The 24,564-nt window shown below is 41.7% G+C and overlaps 1 protein-coding gene and 1 long non-coding RNA gene across 6 annotated transcripts in view; both read right to left on the minus strand.

Moving 5' to 3' along the window:
• The window catches only part of nlgn1 (neuroligin 1), a 201,521-nt gene that overhangs the window by 130,522 nt on the left and 46,435 nt on the right, over nt 1-24,564 (minus strand). For 3 of the 5 annotated variants that reach the window (XM_031575037.2, XM_031575039.2, XM_031575036.2), the window contains exon 3: nt 23,895-23,954. The exons of the other annotated variants lie outside the window; for them this stretch is intronic. In XM_031575037.2, coding sequence (XP_031430897.1) covers nt 23,895-23,954 — 60 coding nt within the window. The remainder of the gene's footprint in view (nt 1-23,894; nt 23,955-24,564) is intronic. 5 annotated transcript variants of the gene reach the window in all.
• On the minus strand, nt 13,232-14,677 carry LOC116222124. Its single transcript, XR_004164475.2, has 2 exons — nt 13,715-14,677; nt 13,232-13,303 (listed from the first exon to the last, which is right to left on the minus strand). It is a non-coding gene; the product is annotated as an uncharacterized LOC116222124 (long non-coding RNA).

The following is a 24,564-nucleotide window of genomic DNA, read 5'->3' on the forward strand; positions in this document are numbered from 1 at the left end:
TGAAAACAGGGTTCAATGACTTCTCCTTATTATGGATAATGGCAGAAGCATGTAAATGGTATTATTGCTATAGATAACTTTCCCATTTTCCCATACAATTGTATCTTAGCAACACAGTTCTGGGATCATGAGCAGATTTCACTCAGGTTCCATTGGCGATGTTCTAAAATACAATGTATGCAATTAGTGGGAGAGGTATGAAGCAATATAAATCCAGACATTAGATATAAAAGACTGGAGTGATGTCACACATTTTTCTAAAACTGCAAGAGCTCTATTTCCTAACATTAAAAAGTCACAAGTGCCTAATATCCTGACAAGCAGCTAAGCGACAGGTCAAATCAGTCTGAAATTGGAAAGGGAAGCTGACATATTCAGACCACAGAGTTTCAACTCACACCTACACCACTTCTCAAACAACCGTCTGTTTTCTCTAACGGTATCTGTTTTCCTGACCTAGCCTTAAGACAGCATACACAAGAATGGACTCCACTACAGAACAAATATGATCTATACAGATCTGTGCCAGTTCAGACATCAGAGACTAACTGCACTGCCACGTGTATAGATGTTCTTCATCCTGACTCTTGACAGACACAGACTATAAACTTAACTCCTATTTGTATCTAATCCACTGCCCACTAACAAAAAGGCGTTTGAGATATGATATTTAAAACAATATCTGTTCTTCTGGATCATATCTTCAAAGTCACGCGTGTCACACATCCTGAAACAAATCTGGACTGGTCAACCAAAGTGGAGCAGCAGTTGTGGGAGCCCAATCAAAATGCTTAAATGCATCCCTCTGATAGGATTGAGCTGGCTGAGGCTCCTGAAGGTGACCCACTCATTTCCCGCCAGCACGCCAGTTCCACTGTGAGGGAGGGAAGATCCTTATTGCATGCGGCTGCACTTTCATGTCTCCCCTCCCACATGGGAGCGAATATGGGAGAAGTGAATTCTGCAAAAACAATGAGGACATGCGATAGAAAAAAAAAAAAAGTCCTCTCCATATCTTCCCACAGGAGTTGAACAAGCTCTTTGTTCTCACGGACCTCATCTGCGGGGCGTCTTTGAAGCAAAGATGTGCGTCATGAGTTTCGACTGAAAGTCGGCGGATCAACAAGCAATCCGTTAGCCCAAGTGGAACACCGATGTCAGCATCTGGACCATTTCATGTCTGTCAAGCAGCGGACAGTCCCTCACTCCGAGGCTTATGGTCTGCTTTACACTGAGGAGCGTCACAAGAGCTCGTCAGCAGTTGGGACTTCTTCCCTTCCGTGTGTTCTCTCCCTTTCCATTCTTTATCTAGTCAGAGCTACTTTGAGATCACTTATAATAAAAGCACCCAAATCCGAGGAAGACTTTGTATGGTTTGTCATAGACCCAGACTTAAAACCAGAATGTCGGGGGCTAAAAACCAAGTGCATGCACTATAGTGATCTTTCCCTTTTCTTCGCCTATCAATTCTCAAAGCAGATCTCCTTAAGAGAGCACATGCTGTTGAAATATGTTCCTTCTTAGCACAAGCATACAAATCTCTTCAAATATAAATGAATCTGCTAAATGCCTACATGCAAATGTAAAGCTCAGACTGCTCAGCCATGCAATGGCAAAAATATATAATGGATTGAGTGTTTTGTGCCCTGATGCTACCCATTACAGAACGTCATCTGAGCATGAACCAGATGGAGCTACGCCGTGCTCTGTCTTCCTGGATTATCTCCTCGGTTGCCTCTCGTGGGGGAGATAGCTGCTCTTTACACAATAGGCCCCTCCTCATGGCTGGGCATGCTGCATGGCTCAGACCCCCACTTCAGGCAGGAGGGGAGAAATATCACTCCATCCGAACAAGATGATAAATATTTACAGGGTGCACACACCTACCACTACAGCAGATCCAACAGCTACAGCCCTCCCCAACACCCCTTTCTGACAAGGTATATCATTCATCAAGCCATTTCCCTTTACTGTAAAGCATTTCTGAGTGGAACCTGTTTTCCTCTGTCAGATTTAATTGAAAGCCTGCTTATTTAGGTTTGTTGGAATCAATTAATTATTGCCCAAAAAAGCCATTAGTTTAACACAAACTACTTGTGAAGTAACAATCATTCCTACAATTGCTTCATTAAGGGACTAAAAATGTTTTTCTTCTTAAAGTTAAAATCCTCCCAGGCAGGGAAGTCCATCAATAAGCAAATTAATTATGTCAATTAAAAGAAGTGACAACTGAAAAACGAGGACAGAGAGAGACTCTCCAGGGAGGATTTCAAGGCATGTGATCAATTTGAGTTAAGCGCTGCGTTAATGTGACTGCACAAGCAGGACTCGGTCACCTCAGAGCCAAAATGTCCTTGTTACCCAACAAAGACAGGGAAAATGAAGATGGACAGAATTGACCAACTGATGATAAGATCACCAGATCATTGCATTACTTAACACACATAAAATAGTTACGTTCAGATAGTTCAGACATTCAGAGGTTCTTCAACACATATATTGTGCAAAACAGGTATGTGTAATTTTATAGGTCTGACTATTAATCAAATAGCACCTTACAGTTAAATTTAGGTAACTTTTTTGCCTGTTTTGTCCGTTATTTTTTCTTATCTGAGAGCTGAATCAGAGTGTGGTCTTGTCTCTGACACTATGGACACCAGAGGAACTGTTTATTCCCATGAAACACTTGTACAACATATTGTATCAGCCATCCAAATTTCTGAAGTGACGGAAATTGGCTTCTGAAAAAAAACAGCAGCATTGGGCGAAAACATCAGAAGACATTGTGCCTTGGCATGCAAAGTGCCCTGAATCATGTTAAACAGAACACATGGAGATGTGAGTCAGTACACACTTGTTGGAATTACACCCGTAGGGGTTGTTGGAGATTCCAATGCATGTACAATGTGGTTGTCAAGTTGTAGGTGGCTCGTAATTTACTATTTATTTCACATGACAAAATATTTGTGACAAACTGAATTAATAAACATAGCTTGTCAAGTGGTTCTCTTGCCCCACGCTTTGCACTTGTTTTCTTTTCTTGTGGAGTATTGCTTTCATCTGCATAACATTTCAAATGCCATGTTATGTTGAGCAACCTACTAGACCCCTCAAGGAGATCTCTTGCATGAATGGCCAAGACAGACAAATAACAAAGCAGGCGCACTGTTATTGATACATCACCTAATAAAACAACAGTGGCCACAAAGGCCAGTGTGTCACAAAACAGTGAAATTGGCCAATTTGGGGGCTATGACAGGTTTATTGGGTTGGGTAGCTGGGGAACATCAAAGGCAGCTCTGAAGTGTAAAAAAAAAAAAGACCATGCCTTCAAAAGTTCGACTAAATGCACTGCCAAAGCAAATAAGGAGATGTAGGAGAATTGGGAGATGTGGGCAGGAAGTACTACACCCCGGTTGGGTTAGCTTCAGTAGCCACAGGAGGAAGCAGGACGGAGGCATTTCACACCATTCTGCAGGTGGATTAAGGGGATATGCTGCTTGATAGCTCCCACACTTGACTGAGGGCAGCCTATGATATTCCCTCCTCTGAGCATGAGCCAAAGATGGCTACACACAGCTAAGCACACCTCCGCAAGATTCATCCTCTGGCTTCTTGGTGAAAATAGATGCCAGCTAACCCGTGAAGCACTCCAAAGGATGGGGGAAATAGCACAGTGAAGGCAAATCTTGATGTGTTATCGCAGGCTACTCTAAGTTCATTCCAGCGTGCGGAAGTTGATTTAAAATAACAGAGCTCATGCTACATCAAAAAGGCCTGCAAGGAAGGTATGTGAGAGTTCAATGTGCAAGCAGCCTGAGAGGGGGCGTCCAGGGAGAATATGAGCTGGAGTATGCCTTGTGTGCTACATGATTGGGATGTGCAGTACATAGTTGCAGTGGGTTGCTGGAGTTTCCCCTTGAGGGAGTGAATTCAGAGTACAAGACATTTTCCGCCAGGACTTTTTCTGTACTGGCCTATAAAACAAAACCTATATTTCAAGTGAGATGGTAGACCAAAAAATGTCTTCACTTCAGGTCTACTATGGTTCAATTTCTCAAAATTCTGTTTGTGAGTCTTAGACGATTTTAGTACATTTCCACTTGCCTTTATAATGAAGGTTTGCTAAATATTTTCTCAAGGACTTTCTAAAATAATAACTTTGGCATACATCTTACACAATCAAATAGTGATAGTGTCAAAGGGATTTAAATGTGTCAAAGGAAGAGACTACAAAAGGCCAAAATAAAGGGGCTTGTGCAAAATGCTTGATTTAAAACATGGACTACTTGTTTTGATCCACAAAGACATGATGAATTGTTAGAACAAATAAATGTAAAATGCAATTCAAAAACCCTGGGCTGCCTGTGTATATGAAGATGAGAGCAGCTGAGGTCACAAAAGAGCATTTGGGCTCCTTTGTTAATCCAGTGATCTGAGTGAGGAAATACAAAGAGATATAGTTTCCACACAGTAGCAAAAGAAGACCTCACCAGTGCTTTGAGGAATAAAAGCCGGACATCTGCTAATTGCTTTCGGAAAAGCGGCTGGTAAAATGGTGAGGACTGCCACAGAAAAGCGGTGGGTTTGAGTAATTCTATAAACCCTAATTATACCTCACAAAAGCAGCCTGTTCCATTTAGAATAAAAGAGAGACCCAGAGCAATAACGACCATGCCATTAACAATTAGTCTCCACCGTACCTAATTAAACAGAGGAGATAAAAAAACTGGTTCTAAATTTAAACCATGGGTCTCATATATTCTCAAAAGCTCAATACCCTATGCTAATAATGTCTAAAGACCCTGAAGCATCAGAGGGCTGCGCACTGTTAGATCATGAGTGAGGGCATTTAAGTAATTCTGTTTTTCAGTAAACTCCCTAGACGTTAAATGGCAAAGGATTACGTCAGGTATGAGTATAGTTGGCCTAGAGCCAAACGCTTCTAGTCCTTAATAGGCATTCATTCTTTTTTCAAATGAGAATAATTCAACGTATTTGATTCGGTGGAATCTGATACTACAAAACATGTCATTTTGCTCCAGTAGGGAAATTGATCAGTAATGCAGGAGAAGTTGGTATTCCTAGACATTACAAAGGACCAAATCAAAGTATTCAAACTGATATGTGACCATGTGGTTTAGAACCAAACTACTGAATGTTCATCAAAAAATGATCCAAACTGCTTTTGGTACTACTGTACTGTAATCAATGTGTATTCAACCTGTTCAGCATCATAAATAAATCCATGGTTGCCATCTCTGCAGTGTTACCTGTTGCAGAACAACCACAAAAAAAAAAATGGATGACTATATGTGGAGCGCATTAGTCACCAAAGTATTACAGTAATCAGAACTATAATAGAGAACCTTACAGGGAGGGCAGAGCAGCACACTCCACACTGTCAGTTAATCAATACCATGCAGATACCAATAAAGCCTCCAGCCAGCAGTCCAGCCTGCATGGAAGTACCATCTGGAGGGGAGGAAGGGGAGAGGAGAGGAAATCTGCAGCGCTCGTAAAGGCCAACAAATTAAACAGAGAGCTCCCGCACCCTTCCTCAGCGCAGACGGACTACCTTGTAAATGTCCAGGGCTATTGTTTCACCGTATTTTCGTTCACATGTTCCAATTAAAGCCCATGATTTGCAGCAACAGTAGGGGACATGGCCAGCAGCCATAACGTCTTACTTTCCATACCGCTATACTGCCTCCTCTTCCTCTACCTCCCCTCCCCTAACCCTCAGCATCTTCATTTGGCAGCACGGACAGAGCCAGATTGAACCACCCCCAGCCTCAAAGCACACCCCCTTCTCCCCAACAACCCTTCTCAAGAAAAAATCTAAACAACCTGCTTAGTGCTTTTAGGTTATACCTTGCTGACTTCCTGCTGGGGTTTGGCCAGTGTCAACTGCATTAGTTCCTGGCATGGTTCCTATGACTTGGGCTGTCGTCATTCAAGATGGTAGATGTCCGTGTAAAAGCAACTAAAGTACCTTGTGCACCTATGTGCTGTACTCCCATCCCTGTCACGTCATTTGGCCCAGGATAGTGTCAGGGTGTGAGGCCCTTTCTTCTGTGCAACATGATTAAAGCATACCATATAGTATGAAGAAGTGATTCTTCTGAGAATTGAACAGACTCTAGATCAATACGCCATCTTCACCTACAGCCTGCTGGATAACGTCACCTTTTATACTGCACCACAGCTACAACCCTATCCCCCTACACCCCTCTACTTCACCGTAGCGTCAATGTGCCAACATGTTCTTCATAGTCAAAGGAGGAATGCCAACACAGCTCAGCACTCGCCACTGTTCTAACCACTTCACGTAGCCAGAAATGAGTTGACTTATGTCTGGACAAGTACATGCCAACACGTGGAAACCTGCTACACACGTTGACTGACATCGTTTTGAGGAGAAGGAGGGTGAGTGTCTTCCCTCATGCAGTGCTGTCACACAGGATGAACGAAATGCAATTATGCAATTATAAAATGTCACACATGAATTAAGAAAGGCAATCATCCTCATTACTGGTGTGGTTGCTGTAAATGACGATGTTCAATGAGAGTTTAATCGCTACCATCTCCCTGAGCAACAGAGAAATGAGCCTCTGCGGCACGTATCAATGTGCAAGGTGACACTGAAGAAGATATCCCCATAATAACCAAAAATGACACATCATGCCAAAAATGTGTGGAAAATCATACACCGTACACATAAGCTAAACCAAGAACATCACAGGGAACCCCTATAACAATAGACAAGCCACCTAAGGATATATAGATGTGCTGAAATAGTAGCAAGAATTACAAAGCTTGAGAACTGAGATTGCGTTACGTTTGCAATGGCAGACATCTGACATTTTACCTTGGTTGCTTAGCGATCTGAGCCGGTAATCAATAATTGTCAGCACTTCCTGACTAACTCGCTCGCCTTTGTCACTTTAACAGAAACCCTAGCTTGGCTGACTCTTGACGAAAATGTTTGCCAATTACCTTTTTAGACTACGCGCGGCTAATGTCATTAAAAGTGATTCAACCTAGAAACAAGGACCTAGCGACTGCTAAGATGAATCACAGCTCTGCTAGTCAGACTGCTACCGTTATATATTTATAACACATGACAAATATGCTCAATTCAGTTAATGTTGCCCATGCACTGACTGGTTGATATGTCCAAAATACAACATTAAGAGCTGAAGATAAATATAGTGTATCAGTGATGTTTTTATAAACTGATCATGGTTTGTCAAGGTCTACAGCTTCCCACAGGTTGAACTCATCTGCCCTAATGTGGATGTATACAGAGAGAACTTGTCTACAGCCCTAACCCTGAGTTCACTGTACATTCCTCCCCATGTACGCCCCCCCCCCTCTTTCTGAGGCCACTCTACTGTATGGGTGTCAGTGTTCACCACACAGACACCCACAGCATTTTAGATGGAAAATGACAGTGGCATTTGAAGTCTGGGTGAAAAATTATTTATTTTAATTGAATGGATGAAAAAGGGATTGGCAACAACAAACCAATACTCCAATTTGCTCATTTGCATTGAAAAGAGATCTTTTCTCTATAGAACGTTTCTCCACTAATTCAATTACCCCAGCACCCTATTTCCATATTTCCTTAGCATCCAGAAAACTAACATTAAAATTGCTGAGTCTCGCATACTCTTGTCACAAATAACAAATATTCTCTATGAAAAACCCCTACGCAAAATACAAATTATTTGAGGTTATTGTCTAAATTAATTGACCTCAAATCACCTTAACACACATCAGATTTGTAGTGATCTTGTGTCTACTGGCTGAAGTAACTATACAGCTACAATTCATAGAACATTTATTAAAGGTCCTCCGCTAAAAACTGCTGCATGAAACGTGTGAAGTTGCTCGACCAAGAAATAAGCCTCTCTACCCCTCTACCTGATCCCCTCTTTCTCACGATGCCAGTACACACACACACAGCAAGGACAAAATGCACTAAAGATGAGGCAGGAATATAATAGATAATTTGGCCAGTAAATGGCAGGTATTATGGGAGTCATCTCAGCGCGGAGGCATGTGATTTAGAAAGACACTGAGGTAATAGCTTTGCAAATTTCCTTCCCCAACCGACATCGGCATGCCACAGTGAAATGCGGGGGAAAAGGTTAAGAGTCAATGACTATCCATCAAAACATCAATCTCCCTTTATTCTCCTCTCAAAGACTTAAATACCAAACATCCTCGGAAATCGCTGCCCTGGCTCCCCCCACTGCCTTGCCACCTCCCAATCCGCTGCCCCGGAGACTACACGCCAGCTGCTCAAACAGGCATCTTATCATCCCACAGTTAGATCAAGCCTAGAAATCACACACATCTCAAGCACTTTCTGCACGCCACAAAATAAACAGTTTTATACTAGAGGTCAACGGTGCGAATCTTAGTGATGTATTTCCAAAATGAATTATATATCATTCTGAATAGTGCATTTTGATAAATATAGTAATAACACTTGTTGATATGAAACAGTAGTTCTTAGATGTATTTGCAGTCTACCTTTGACCTTTTTTTTAACTAATAATCATGATCTGTTAAATAAAATACATCCTTGAAATTTCCTGTACAAAATAAATGATCCCAGAGCAAATCCAATGTAGGCATATACATACTAGTCAGATATATAAAAAATAATTTACATTAGTAAAATCAGATCATCCCAAACTGGCACGGCTGCAACACAAGAATTATCGGTCTGATTTAAAGCTATCTCAATTAGCCAATGTAGCAGAACACAATTAGGGGTATTGGGGAGCCAATGAGTGCCAATGATTTTACAGACGGACCACTGAGAGATCCATTATGATTTCAGCGTATCACAGCCAGAAGAGGGTAGGGAATCTGGAGCGGCATGGAGACCTCCGATAGTTCAACACCACCTTATTCTCTCTCTCTCTCTCTCTCTCTCTCTCTCTCTCTCTCTCTCTCTCTCTCTCTCTCTCTCTCTCTCTCTCTCTCTCTCTCTCTCTTTCTCTCCATTTTGTCTGACACACAAGTGTCGGCCGCTTTTCATTTCTCCTTCTGGCGTGCTGTCCTTCAAAAGGTCTCTCCTGCCATTCATCATGTCCCCCTATCTCCCTGAGGATAATTAGTCAAGGCCGCATGATTTATGCCCCCCCCCCCCCCCCCCTTTATTGTGTCAAAAACATATTTCCTCTTAATGGCAGAAGGGCACTACTACTCCCTTATTAAGTCAGTCAAATCATCATTAGGCTTCAAATAGTCCACCTTTCTGCCAAGTGGAGAAGAGTTAGAAAAGAGTGAGATAGGGAGATGGCATCAATGAACAACTCTTCAACAGCGGTATTTTAATGACATGGTCTCACACCCCTCTCCACACTGTCAAATTAGCTTCTGTGGAAAAATGAAATGAAATAAGACTTTTAGCTATGACTGGGCCAGATGCAGCCGTGTGATTGGTTGACTGGCATAAGAAAGAGAGGGGTTATGTGGCAGACTCTGGAAAGAAAGGTAAGTAAGTACAAACGATAATAATAAATGATCATAAATGAAACAGGCTCTGTCTGTTTTCTAGAGTGTCTTTTACCTGACCGGCATTGAGACCCTTTGAGGTAAAATAGCTAAGCATTGCAACAACTTGCCTTTGATTTACAGCAGAATGGAGTTGCGAGCTGTTTGGGATCCCCCCCCCCCCCCCCCCCCCCTCCCTCCCTCCCTCCTTCAGTCTGTCTGTCTCTCACTCACTTGCTCTGTAAGTGCTTGAACACAGGATAAATGAGTACAGTAAGAGTCTCTCCTGACACCTCTCCATTCAGACATAGTACATATGGAGAAGGCTCTTCTGTGGGGGGGCGATACGGGAAAAGCTATCGCCGCACCACAGCATCCCCAAATGAGCCTGGCTCGGGCATGAGCCTCCATAGACAGCCTCAGCAGCAGTCAGACAGAAGACTGCCACTCTTTACACGTCACCTTTATCAGGCAAAATACCAATTAACCCGCCTCCCCTGTGAAAAGGCTCCTCAAGAATCCAAACAAAGAGGAGTGAATACAATTAAACACGGGCCTCTATGGCCGAGGCTTGATAAGGCAAGTGCCTTAACAGAGGGAACAAAGGCAGGCACAGTGACACGGAACACATTAAGAGTCATGGCCAATAACTCATTGCAATTATTTAAATGATAGGTTCAGAAAATACCGCCATTCACCGAGGAGACACAGCTATATTTCATAAAGCAAGGACAGAAGTAGACTGATGGTGTCAAGGGGCTGACCTAATTTCCAGGCCATTTTTTTTTTTCACTTTCTCTCTCCTGTCTTTTTTATGAGGGAGGAGGTCGGGAATTAGTGGAGCTCGTCCTGCACATTCCCAAATGCCACCACACTGGTTAATCAGAGCTAACAGTTAAAGGACATGACAGTTTTAGTAGCTGAATCGCTCCCAGCTATTCCAGTCTAGCGCACCATACGGTTTCATATCACCCAGTCATAAATCTTTAAGAAATAAACACAGGGCATAAAGAATGCTTCATTTTTCTCCTTTTTCTTTCTTCCTTTAAAAAAAAATAATAATAAATAAATAAAAAATCCACAGTCTTGCACTCGTCGTCGTTCGTTTCATTTTTTGTAGTAGCGTGGTCGAGATCGAGGAGACCGTCTAGCCCATTGGGTGGCTTGAATATCGGGCATTCCTGAAGGAGGCCAGTCTTGCACTGAAACACTGCCACTATACAGACAGGAATTCAGCATGCAATGCGCCTGTATTGTTATCGAAGTGTTGCAAATGTGTCCCCCATTAACCCTATGACTTGTAGGAATTCCCCTCACATGGCTGTACCCAGCTATAAGGTCACAGGGATCCAGACCGCTGGAATTCTTTTGAATGAAACTGAATGAAAAAAAATCTGTTTTCTCCTTCATGTGTCTAATTCAGTTTAGAGCGTTAGCTGGACTTGTTAATAATCAGTGAGAGAGGGTGCAGGTACAGCCCCTGGCTCTCAATATTTCAAAGCGTTTGCAGCTCACAGTTTAAAATTCTGAAGGCACGTAAGCAGCAGAAATGCGTGTAAGCTTCCAGAATTTGGTATGACAAAATCATGTGATCACAAAATGATCGCTTTGACATTTTCTACGAGAAAAAACTAAAACAGTACCCTGGTAGACTACAAAATCTGGAGTGGGCTGCAGAATTAAACATGTCAAATATGAGGACACCGGCCATGATGTTTTTATTCATTTTAGTATGCTAGTTAACAATTCACACAACGTAGCCTAATTAGTAAATAAGCAGCCTGTATCAAGAACAATATTTCATAGAAATTAGAAAGAATGCCCTAATTTATTAAGTAGTATTAGCCTACTCCCCATTAGTGTTTGTCTCAAACAAGTTTGCTTTTCTAGCTAGCCATCAAATAGAATACCCTTTCCTTTATTACTGTGGCTCATACTCTAAGCCTTTGAATTTCAATGTTGTAGAGATGTGCTTATAGCTATGATCTTATTACTAGTCATGTAGCAATGCTTATCAATATGTAAACTATTAAGTATTGGTGCATAAATAGGCCGCATTCATACTCCACACCTACATACAGTAAACTATCAACACATTGATAATAAGGAGCAATTTAACAATATCCAACCCCACAGAGAACAAACAGAACAGAGAAAGACAGAATAGAACAGAATCAAATAGAATACTAAAGATCTGTTTCTTAGGTGAGCCAGCGACTGCAGGCATAGCCTACACACCACACGCACAAAGGATGTTAATCTCAAGTACAATACTTTTTTTTATAATTACATGTTTTTCTGACAATGGGTTTATATGCAGACGAGTTTGCAGTTGATAGGGTTGCATTTGTAGGTGTAATTGGGGTAAAATTCTTAACCCCTGCCTCTGGACCTCACTAATTTTAAACCCTGGTTATGGCCCTGCCTCACTTGTGAATGAGGAAAAAAAAGCTCCACATCCACTTGAATCAAATTCATTTGCAATGCCCTGAAGAAAAGCTTGAATATGCTGGTGTGTATATCTAACATCTATAGTTGTAGAGAAACTGTAGAGATATTGATTTTGTTTGTAAAAAAAATTACACAACACTGCTTAAATATTCTTTTACTTGTGCATTATTCTGTTTTATTCATGAGTACATTTTATTCATGAGCATCTTTTATTCCCTTCCCCTGTCTAAATTTAAAGAAATGTTGATTCTGCCTGGACAATAGAAGATTCGCTGTTACTTTTGGTGGGGTGGGGTCGTTTTTTAAGTAAGAATGAAATATTGATAGATATTTAGGACGTGGGTAGGCCAGTAAACTAAAAAGCACAATGTTGTGCAGTAATCGTCAAAGGCATTAAATGTAATGAAACGAGGTCCTAAAAAAAAGCTCTGAGTGACAACAAAGACATCATTGTATATTGAACGCGAACATTAGATTTTGTATAGGATGTTCTGTGGTATACTAGTGATATGCCTGTTGTGCTACCAGAAACCTAACCCTAGATTCTTCCATCTGTTCCCTGTCTGCCTCCTTTGTGCCAGGTGAGTACACCTGGGGGGTAAGTTAACTCAGAGTAAGTGGCAACCCTCCTAATAGAAGAGCCCAATGGCTTCATTCTCCTAGAAAAACTTTTATCAGGAGGTTTACTACTTACTCTTACCCAGGTTTGTCACTAAACCATATACTTACCTAGGCTCAGCATGCTCTCCCTCACTCTCTGGTCTAGAGCCTTGTGGTTGTGCCTTATCTTAGATTTTATTAGAATCTGATTTAAGAATACCAGTACCAACCTTCCATTCAAAATTGCTTGGGCATGGTAGAACTACTATTTAAAATGCATAAAATGCATTTAAACAGCTGAACACTAGTGTAGGCAGCTCACAATGGCTTGACTCAATGATTCCTGAAGTCCAGGAATTGGATAGGCTAAATCTATAATCATGGCCTTACCATCCCATATTTTACAATGGCTATTAGAAGTATTTTACTTGATCACCAGGCTCTCCAATGCTCTCTGAACTTGAGCTTTTGGGTTTTGCCCCATACATAAAAGCACTCTTCTACATTATGTTAAAGATTGACTAATACTATGCATGTGTCATTGATTGAAATATTCGTTTTTAGATAGTTATTAACCTACTTTCAAAAAATACTTACTCTACATTTAAATAATTACGTAGGAAATGGTTGCTTGACATTTCATAATGCTTCACCTGCTGTTTTGTCTGAATCTAGCTCTGCAAAGTTGCACTCCAGTAGCTGCCTCCCTCAGCTCTTTCACTCTCTCTGAAGACTCCTATTAGAGATGGTATTACTTACTGTAAGCACCCAAAATTAGCATTACTTAAAAAACATGCAGTCATCATCTTATACCGAAAATAAGGCGACTTCTATCAGCTTGTTAGTTGAAAATTCATCACAACCTGAAAGAAGCACGTTCAAGAACACAGCTAGCAGCTCATGTCACAAGCTATACATAAGCTAACCCCCACGCTAGCTAATTTCATATTGCAAGCTAACGTTAACGTTAGCTTATCTGTCACATAGCCAGCTAAGATGGCTTCTTGTGATAGCATATTATAAGGCAATGTTGCGCGATATAATGCAAACGTGTAATTTGGAAGCATTATGTGGAGATTTCTATTTAGAATCCCATTGGTTATATACCACTAGTCATTAATCATTTTCACAACGTCAAAAGACTCACCTGGAGCCCTCACACAAGGTCAACAATGGCAAGTTAAGTTGTGTGTTTTTTTTTTTTTTACAATTAAGGCAGCTCAGTCAAAGAGGGAAAACAGGCTGTTGCGCTAGCAAGTTAAGGCCAGCCTTGTGCACGTGCACGACGAAACCAAGCATGGATGACTGCAGAAGTAAAAACAATTGTTGTATTTCAGCTGGTCGCTTTTGTGCAGCAGTGGACCAAAAAGTGGTCCAGGAATCGTATTTGACTGGGGCAACACTGCTTTCCTTTCATGACGTTCTAGCCCTTCCCTCTGATAAACCCCCCCCCCTGAAGTAAACAAGAAAAGAATGCAAGGGGGATGGAGGAATCAAGGATTTTTTTTCTGTTCACGTGACATGGTATGAATTAATTGTTTTTTAAGATCCTGTAGGCAACAAAGTAATCACTGTTTCGTTAAAGTTGGCATATTTGATGATAATTCAAGCACATGGATATTTTCTTGGTTTGACTGATCATTTGTTTTCGTTCATAAACTGCTACATTTTATTTTAAATTGTAGGTTGACAGATGTGAAAAAAGCATAGGAAGAAAGGGGAGGGGCATTTTCACCTTGGGCTATAGGCCTACCTGACACGATCTAAATATTTGCCTATAGGACACATCACGCCCTGTAACCTCAAACATAAAACTGATCTCTAAAAAGACTTCCACACACGTCCTCTGTCCTCCCATCTCATTTCTCCTGCTGTTTTCTGGCAGCAAGAAATGACTCATCCTTTATGTTGTCACACTTCGAACGATTTCCGGGGCTCGAGCTGGAGGACCGCGGAATGCAGACAGAGGAAGCATGCAAATAACGGTTTGGAATGCCCCCTTTGGTGAAGCACTTTCTGCAAGGATAGAAACCAGCAGCTCACGGTCATGGTGGTAAAAAAAATTCGGAGCTAGGTCTGTGTTCCCTCGGAATAGTTTTGCGTTCCACAATAGTTTTGAAATCACAACCATGACCCTTAGGGAGGGTAATATTACTTTAATTGCACATAGTGTCAAATTTTTTAATTTGTCAGGAAAAAAAATACTGAAATACAAAATTAAAATATTTGATTAGATTTGTGTTGCTTTTTAAATTAATTCACAGGGAAGTAACTGACAAAGTAAAGGCAAACTAGAGCTTTTTCCTTGTGAAAACACTGAGGTCGTCAGATGTTATGAGGTAGAGTTAAGAGCTGTATTAAATGGGGTTGAGACAGCACAGAACAGACTTTAATTAAATTGTATGGGGATGAAATCAAGCTATTTTACAACTGAAAACCACTGAGATGTGAATTTATTTTACAGGTATATCAGCCTTCATTGAATTTCACCAGCTGTTTCAAACTTCATCAGGTGGAAATACACAGTAAAATGCAAGCTATGCCACCACACCACCACACTCTCTTCCTCTTACTAGGAATAGTATGAAGTTCTCCTTTATAGAATTATTTATGTCTAATATTATCCCAGTTATGCTCAGATTCCTCACAAGCATCTAGTACCACACACACACACACACACACACACACACACTAAAAGAAGCAAAAAAAATAGTGCCTCTACTCTGCACTCACATATAAAGAGGCAAGCAGATAGAGACTCTGCACTGAACACCCACAAACATAAAAGAAACAACATCCTAGCTCGAAGCAGTTTTGAGTAGGAAGATCCAAAGTTGGCCAAAAAGAGAAAAAAAGTCATGGAAAAGGGGGGAAATGAAGAAAGCTCAGACAGAAATGAAAAGGCCAAGCATCCAGTAACTCAATAAAATAAGTGCACGTGACTGACACAGTAGGATGCAAGCTGGACTCTGAAGTTTGCCTTTCAACTGGAAATTACAGTGTTACATAAGCGCTAGGGAGGACGCTTTTAGAAGCAGACTTCAAGAAACGAAGAGCTTTCGAAAACACACTATGTGCAAGAAATACACAATTTCGGAGTGGGGAAGGGTGTCAGGTAATGTTGAAATCAGTATTAGCAGGTCCATGATAATTTATTATAACTTATAATAAATAGTAAATCTTAGAGAGATCTTCCTATTTCTTCATCTCTATTCTTTGTCTCTGGCTTTGTCCTATATTTGTATCAGACACTGCAAGCTACGAGTTTTCTTTACTCCTCTTAGTTGTTTCATAAGAGTTTCTCCTCATTGAATTAATATTAATGGTGACACTGCTGCTTTGCTGGCAGGAGCCAGGAGCTACAATCTGTCAAGGGCGTTCTCTGGTGGCACTGAGTGCCTCCTTCTATCAGCCCGGCCTCTCCCTGGACCACATCAAACTCAATGATTGGCTGGAGGACCTGAGGGTATAGCAGCAGCATGACAGAAATGTGTCATTATTTTCTTTTGTGCATGAAATGAAAGAAACAAAGGGTTGAGAGCTGGGGGAATAGGGTGCCAGTATCTGCACACAAATACACAACACACACACACATACACCTGCTAAAGGTGCTACGCTTATTCTTCAGGCAACATACAGAGCTCTTTGTGACATATCCACAAGTGTAATGGCACAAACATATGAAGTGCTCATAATTCTTATGAAAAAGAGCTTTAAAGGTGAATAACTATTCAGACATTCAGCTTATAGGTTAGAAATAATGAGAAATGGTGAGGGTAGCAGAATTCTGACTGCTTGTGAAGCACCGCTTCTTGATATAGAGGCTGGCTATAAACTAGGAATTTGCATTGATCTTGAGGGGGATTATGAAAGGATAAACTATAAACAATTTATGACTTGTGGCGTAACACAGTAGAGGAGCTCCCTTACTCTTTACCCACGTCTCACTGATACTGCGTCAGTATATTTTTAGCCATAAGATCATTAGTGTCAACACCCTTTCACTTCACTGTAAAGCACATGCCTTCTAGACACATTTTAAAAAGATACAGCCTTCTAGGGTTTCAACTGACACCAGCCCTGTCCTTACACTCACAAGGACTGTCTGCCAGCAGGTACAAAAGTTTCCATCTACATTCAAGGTGAACCCCTCAGAGATGCACACCGCCTCTAAAACCTGACGTCCAAGAACGCTCTTTAAGCTCTGCGTCTGCAACACTGCGTGTGGGTGGTCCATAGACATGCTGGAGTCCTATCGTTCATATCAGCCTACTCTGCTGATCATTAAAACAAACTAACTGACACTACTAAGACCTTTTTTGTTACGTAAGCAGTGTGTTTAGGATATTTACACCTCTTCTCCACGTATTATTCTTCCGTAACCGAATGACTCCACTTTAAATGGCGAGTACTGTGAAAAGGACCAAGCTGCTGTGAGCAAAGTGATACAGCACAATTGAATTGTCGGGATGCTGCACACATGCCAATATGTTTAATGATGGGAGAGATGAGTTATTGATGGCCTCCATCTAATTAGAGGTAAGGAGGTGTCTATTGCAGGCGGGGTGGCGACAGCCAACACAAAGAAAGCTCAACGATTTTCCATGGGAAGGTCTGGCCTCATGATGGGCTGTGTGTGTGTGTGTGTGTGTGTGTGTGTGTGTGTGTGTCTGTGTAAGCAAATGGCCAGCTATTCCTTTGACTGGCAGAGGCCTTAAGTTCCAATTAGTCACACTTCCGAACATCGCTGAATCTAATTACTGGCCTTAACTCCAGGCCAATAATAAAGGGTTTTGTGGAGAAAGGGAGGATTGTAACCATGGCGTCTGGTCATTTGTGGCCGCACCCCCTTTTTTTTTCTCAAAAGTCATACTGCACCTCCAGCCCCTGCCACCTAAGGTGAGGAACTAGTAATTAAATAAACACTACATCAGAAATATCCAATGGCAGTGTTCAAATGGGCTGTGTGCTAATAAAAAAAACACTGATACATGTGTTCATTGGTTGTACAGCTGAAAGACAACGCCCAATAACAGAGCTTTCTTCTTTTTAGAGTGAAATAGGTATACGGTTTTTTTCTGTCACATCACAGGGAAACAATATCAATCATATCGGCCATTTTTCCCCATTGAAACCTGTGAATGCATTCTATCCTATGTACCCGTCTGTATAGCTCCGACTGCAGGCTGCCTGATTAGCCACAGAGACTGGGTCAAGTGTGGTTCTCCTATTGTCAGTTCAAGGTTAAACTTGCATTTACTTAGATTCCCCAGCAGAGCGGCCATCTGCAACAGCTTGTCGCTCCAATTCCGCTCTTTTTTTCCCCCGTGCTCCAGGTTCAACGGTTGTCATTTACTTTATGAGAAAATGCTTTGTGCTCAGCTGGGAACATGGCCAACCATAGCATGCGCCGGTCTGTTTAATCCAGCGTTTGGCATTTTAACACACACTGCAATTCAAGCTACTTGGCAGTCCTTTGAAGAGTTTCAGAATCAGACTGACCAAATGTTTAAAATTGGTACACAGGATAAAATAACAATAACGATAACGATATAATAAATTGTCAGGATGTGAAATATGGGGGAAAAAATATGTACTAAAAAAACATTTCCTGACAACACCTAGCTGGCAGTGTGCATATTGATGTTGGATTCAGGTGCCAGAACAAGATAGGAGGATAAAATACAGATACAAATATTTTGGAACTAATGTAGTACAATTACATTTAAATTAAATTAAAAGAAATATTAATAATATAATTATTCTGAATAAAGCATTGGTCCTTGTCAAATTACACCACCACATGCACAACATTTTGCTAACCATTTGTCAACAAATCACCATATGCCAGTGATATTCAAGGGAAAAAATAATCACTAGTATGTACTTTGATAAATAAATACTGCACCAATTGATCTAACTGCAGTTTCAAAGCATATACTGTATCTGTACACCTAATGTATCGTCTGTCTGCATCATACTTCGGCCAGGGCAGCAACCTAAACAGCAGTGTGCTTTGAAAACTATGGAGGATTCACTCAGCTGAAAATCTCATTTAAAACAGGAAATGCCTTTCTATCCCAATGATAAGCCTTGAATAGGAGCTGTTTTATTCTATATTCTATTCACAGCATGGTTGCTTGTTTTAAACAAAAATTATTTTAAACACAATTTTTTTCTTGTTTTTCTTTTCATGCAGTCTCTTCACAGAGGTGCCAGTGAGGAGTCTGTGAGAGCAACTGGCGGCTACAAAGAAGACTGTCGAGCTCCGCATCCGTACTGTGCCATCCAGTGGGCGTTTAATAAGGCACAGTACAGCGCGGCTATGAGCGTGGCCTGCCACTTTAACCAGACTACACTGCTCTGGCTGAGCAGAATCCATCACAGCTGCCAGCCGCCCAGTCAGTCCAAACATTTTATCACCCGGAGAGTCTCCTGCGCCATCCTTGCCCAGGCCTCTCTGACATCGCCGCAGTGCCAATGAGTGCAGTGCTTTCAGTGCCAAGGAAAAAAATAACAAAAGGCTGTGTTGTTTTTGACACTGCACAGGACCATATGATCATCTAACTACCGCACTACCTTGCTTGGTACAAGGACATCTCATGTGAAGTGCACTGTAGGCTGCTTCTGTGTAGGTCTGCATATTAACAACAATCCCTGATAATGGAGTTTCATTGTACCCGCTCCTTTCAATTCCAGGGACAATCCACAATTCATTCAAAAGACCTCATTACAATACAGAAAAAAACTTTACATATGAATTATATTATTCAGACCTATTTGAAAGGAGACTTACTAGTGATGTGTGCATAGTACTAAAGTAAACAAAGTCATAACAATGGCATTGTAAGTGCTGTTACTGGTAAATATCACCCTGTGGTTCAAATGACACATTTTAAATATGCATGAGAACTTGTAACATATGATGCAATATTTCTGAGAACATTAGCGACTGCAACTGTATGTATACAAAATTCCATTAGCCTTTTTCAGGCAACAAACTGTAGCAGATACATCACACTGGTTTATTTATTAGCGTAACATTGCCATTAACTATTAATTGCTACTGTAAGTGCACTAGGCAAATGAAGCTCAAACTGGTTTTGTCAAACTTTCTGACAACACCGCAAAAACAGTCCACTGTCCACATAATCAAAATGTTTTAAATTTAGAAATAGGGTCAGGAGAAATATGTTGGGAAGAGTGGCTTCAATTCTTCACTGAGGGAAGATTATGGAAATATACATCTAGTCCCAGCCCTAGCTCTCAAACTGTCTATGTGCATTTCAATATGCAGGAAACTGACATCTAATGACGGATGTCCTCTACCAGGCTATACAGTACCATAGAAACATAGTCATTTTATGAAGAGCTCTTTGGCGACCTTCTCTTCATACAACATTCAGAATACTTTTTCCACAATTACCACAGGGTTATTTTACACCTGATTTTCTGAGAGATGACATTGGCAAGTCTATGGGAGGTGAACAAGCAAGAGGATGCCATCATGCCAGAGCCAGAGCCAGAGCCAGAACCCACGCCAGTGTAACACTCTCCACCCCGATGCCACAGTAGGGTCCGTCTGCATCTAAACATGACCAGACACACAGCAGAAAAACACACTCCCAGCTCACCCATGGGCACTTCTGCTCTCTCTCTCTCTCTGCCAAGATGAGAAGCACTTTTGCCCAGGTTTTACAGATAAGCTCTCTCAGGGATGGAGCAAAGCCGGAGCGGAGAAGGAGGAGGAGGAGGAGGAGGAGGAGGAGGTAGAAGCAGAGGACAGGAGATGAAGGACTCGTGGGGCTGTAAAATCCATCCCTGCCTCGGTGTGAGGCAACCAGCACAGGCCTGGCACCTCCCCCAGGAGCCACTCAGCCATTCAAAAACTGGGACAATGCCGACAAATTGAGGGGGAGAGAGAGATAGATGGAGAGCTGGAAAAAGATGAGGGGGGGGAGTGGATGAGAGAGATGCAGAGAAAGGGTGAGAGATTGAGAGGGTGGGAGCAATGGATGGAGGGAGAGTGAGAAATCAAGTGATGGAGAGAGGAACTGATGATTATAGAGAGAGAGAACGAGGGGGAGAGAAATGTGAGAGCATGCTCCATTATCGACAACCATGTCAGACATGTCTTGGCTTTTTATTATTTTATGTGACATCTCCAAATAGTGCCCCTGGATATAATATTTAAACTAGCACTAGGACTTGGTCCCAACATGGCAAATGAGACCGATCTCTTGCTGCAACTGTCCAAGGTGCTGTTCGACCCAAAATAGCTACTGTGCCTTTGTTAGCCAGCACACCTCAGAGCGCATTTCTAAAACTGAGCAACAAAACATGAAAGCCGAACCGCACTCCGAGAAAGTGAACACTATAATTTAAACATACCAGCCATGTCACAATACATATGCCTCACAGTATATATTACCGCTTTTCACAGGATTTCTTTCATTTTTCGTTTCAACATCTTTTGAAGGAGAAACCAAGAAACTTTGTATTCCCTCATTATGAAGGAACTACATGACCTTGCAGTATGTTATATTTTACTGTGCCAAAATGCACATAATTCTTCTGTTCTCACCATTGGCAGTATAAGCATGCAGTATATGTGGAAGAGTGACAAAGATATTGCTAAAAAGGTATCCATCCAACCAAAAATAAAGTTATAAAAGGAAGAGACACATCCCATTGACACTATTTGACATGTGATGAGCACTGGGGCAATAATACATTTAATAGACGTACAGTTCAGCTGTCAGCAACTCATCTTTAGTCTAAAATAACAGGCAGCCACTTGAGATATTGAAGTGTTGAACTTGGCACTTCAATAATTTATCAGTATACTGCTTCTATTTGAATAATTTTAAACATTTCTGTTTTATAATACATGTGAAAGCTGTTGATCATCAGATCAGTTTTAGGCTGCAAATATTAGAATGACAACCAACCCCCATGTAATATTTCAGTATTTTGACACGTCTGACTACAAACAGCATAGTAAAGCTGAAATGAAATTAAAAATACTGCTTTTCCTATTTTCCTATGCACCAATAAATCCCTCCTGGGCTTCTATTAAACATCACACTTTAGAGGCCCCAAGTGACCCAGGTCCATCAGCTTCATGTATTTACACTTTAGGCATTCCTACTGCCCTGCCCTTTTACCCAGCCTACACGGCACCATGCCCACAACTGCTTTTTACTCTGAGTTTTTTTTATCAACTTTAAAAAATGCTTTGCAAACTGCAAAAACGAAATACCTGCTGACACACTGAATACCAGTTATACGAAACATTGCTTTGGTAAATACGCTACCAACTTTACACTATTACAATTTAAATGCATGCTATATCAGCTTGAACAGGCGAACACAAAAAAAAACCCCATGCAACAATTTTTGACAAAAAAAGAATTGTGCTGCCTGGTTAAGCCACTGGCTTTGTCATGATTAGATCCTACACAACAGCAAAAGATTAGGGTCAGATTAATTCCATTTTATTTTCCATGAATATCAATCTTTTTTGGCTGTGCCATTTCCCTCCTGCCATTGTGCTATTTCAAGCAACCCCCTCATACATGCCACAGATTAATTGCATAACGTCTGCTACTCCATGATTTGCCTGCAGAAGTTCAGTCAAGGCAACTGAAGTGCTGCAGGCAGAGCAACACAGCCACAAGTGATTTCTGTGTCACTTCTAACACCTGCATTCACACGTGTCATCCCTATGCCGGGCTCCGTGGCATATTGTTCATTTATGTCTCGTTTCACTGAGGTTCCCACGAAACGTCTCCATATTTGTCTTTTAACTCCAGTCCAGTCTAAATTTAAACTGTGAAGACAGGCAGCAGCTTGAGGAGCTGTGATCTGTATCCGTATGCCAATGCGTGGAGGTTTCAGGACGCTTTACGCATGCATGAAGCCAGCAGCTCTCCAAACATAGAAATACTTTTCTCCTTTACGGTTAGCTTCATATTTAGGTGGCACAAAAGACATTATTTATAGCCCAAAAGAGAGCTATGCAACTTACAGCAGAATCTAGGCTCACCACCACTTGAAGTGTGGTGGATATGACAGCATGTTTGCAACAGTTTCCACACTGGGCTACACATTCAAGCGATGATGATGGGGAAAAAGATTTGAGAATGAGAAAGAGATTGTATCAGTCACTGCATATAGCCTACGCTAGCTGTATCACATAGCCTTTTTTTAGTTGTCTCCAGCACCACTTGAAATAGAGACATCATCAGTGACAGCATAATTTGCGTGTCACGCCCTTCATCTGAAAAAAAAATGAAAAATTCTTCTGTGCCCTGAGTGGAACACAGACTCCTACACAGCGGAACCTTCCCTCGCTAACCAAAGGGGAAAGAGCAAGGCTTGAAAAGAGACACTATGGCTGTTTGCTGGCAGGATAATTTGTTGTCCGGCGGGTGACAGTTAGGTCAGTTAGAGAGAGAGGGTGCAGACGGCTCTGGTGGTAGAGGGCCAGAGTTAAGGGGAGAGAGAATTTAGGCTAAGAGGCAATGGGGTAATGAGGTAGAGAGTCAGAGAGGAGCGATTGGGGCCTTTTTTGGCACTGTGCAGAGAGAGGTTGAAGGGGATCTTGTGTGTAAATGTAGTGTTCTCCAGCAGGAATGTTTAATGAGTGGACCCCCTGGCAGAGGGGCCATATTAACGACACATCCCTTATCAAGGGCACTGTGACTACACCTGCCAGGCACAGTGTGCCAGGAATGTAGAGAGAGAGAGAGAGAGAGAAAAAGAGAGATAGACAGAGAGAGACAGAGAGAGAGAGAGAGAAGAGGAACATAGAGAGTAAAAGTAAAAAAGGAATGTTTGACAGAGAGAAAATAGAACAATAGAAAAAGCGATAGAATGGCAAAGGTATTTGTGTGTGTCTGTGTGTTTGTATGAGAGGTAGAGAGAAAGAGACAGAAGGAGAGTGAGACAGCATGTATCTGTGTAAGCACGTGAGTAGGGCTGAGTGTTGACATTATCTTGATGAAGCCATGATCAATACAGCCAGCCTAAAGCCAATGGAATCAAGATACCATCTCTTTTAATTGAGCTTCGACTCCACAAGTTCAACCTGTGCCCGTCTAATTCAAGCCTCTGCAGCATCTCCCCCATGTTGACCCCCTCCGAGGAGGTCACCAATTACAGGAGATTCTCAAGTAGTCAATCTATCTGGGATGACTCTTCAGGGCACACATTTTGTTTCCTCTGAGGGCCAATCCTTTCCTGAGGAGGTGTGTGTGAGGAGGGGGGGGGGGGGGGGATGTTCTTATCCTTGTTACGGTGGATCATTTTCAGTGCATACATACCTCCTTTTCTACATATTTTCTTGCCGGGTTTTCTGGCACATTCCTTGGATATTCTTTTTACTGCAAATGAATAGAAGACTAAAAAATAACATGGAGCCCCATCACAGACAACAGGAGCATGCAACACCACAATCTGACTGAAAGGAGGGGGTGAGGAGGAGGAGGAGGAGGAGGAGGAGGAGGAGGAGGAAAAAGGAAGTTAAACAAGAGAGAGGCTCTCGCTGTCTTGCCATGGTTATCATCATCATCATCATCATCATCATTGTTATTACTGTACATAAGATTCCCCCTGTTTTAAGAACCTATTTTCCTTGTGCCTGCACACACAATGGAGAAATGATGAGTCACTGGTGGACAGGAGTGGAGTAAAGGGGAAAAGGAGGAGCTGGATTCACCTGGATGGACGTGCTGTGGTATACAGGGGGATGGCGAAGAGGAGGGGGAATTAGGAGCAAGATGTACAGCCACACCCTCAGACAAACACACACACATAGACAGAAACACAGACTGACAGTGAGACAGACACACACACACACACACACACACACACACACACAGCACTCATACACACACAGAGAAAGCAGTGGCATGCTTGTAAGACATGCAGAGGTCATGCTCTTTTGCCACTTCTCACACTCAGCACAGACAGGAGGAGTTTTAAAACCAAACC

Source organism: Clupea harengus, chromosome 10, assembly GCF_900700415.2.
Source record: "Clupea harengus chromosome 10, Ch_v2.0.2, whole genome shotgun sequence".
Lineage (NCBI taxonomy): Eukaryota > Metazoa > Chordata > Actinopteri > Clupeiformes > Clupeidae > Clupea > Clupea harengus.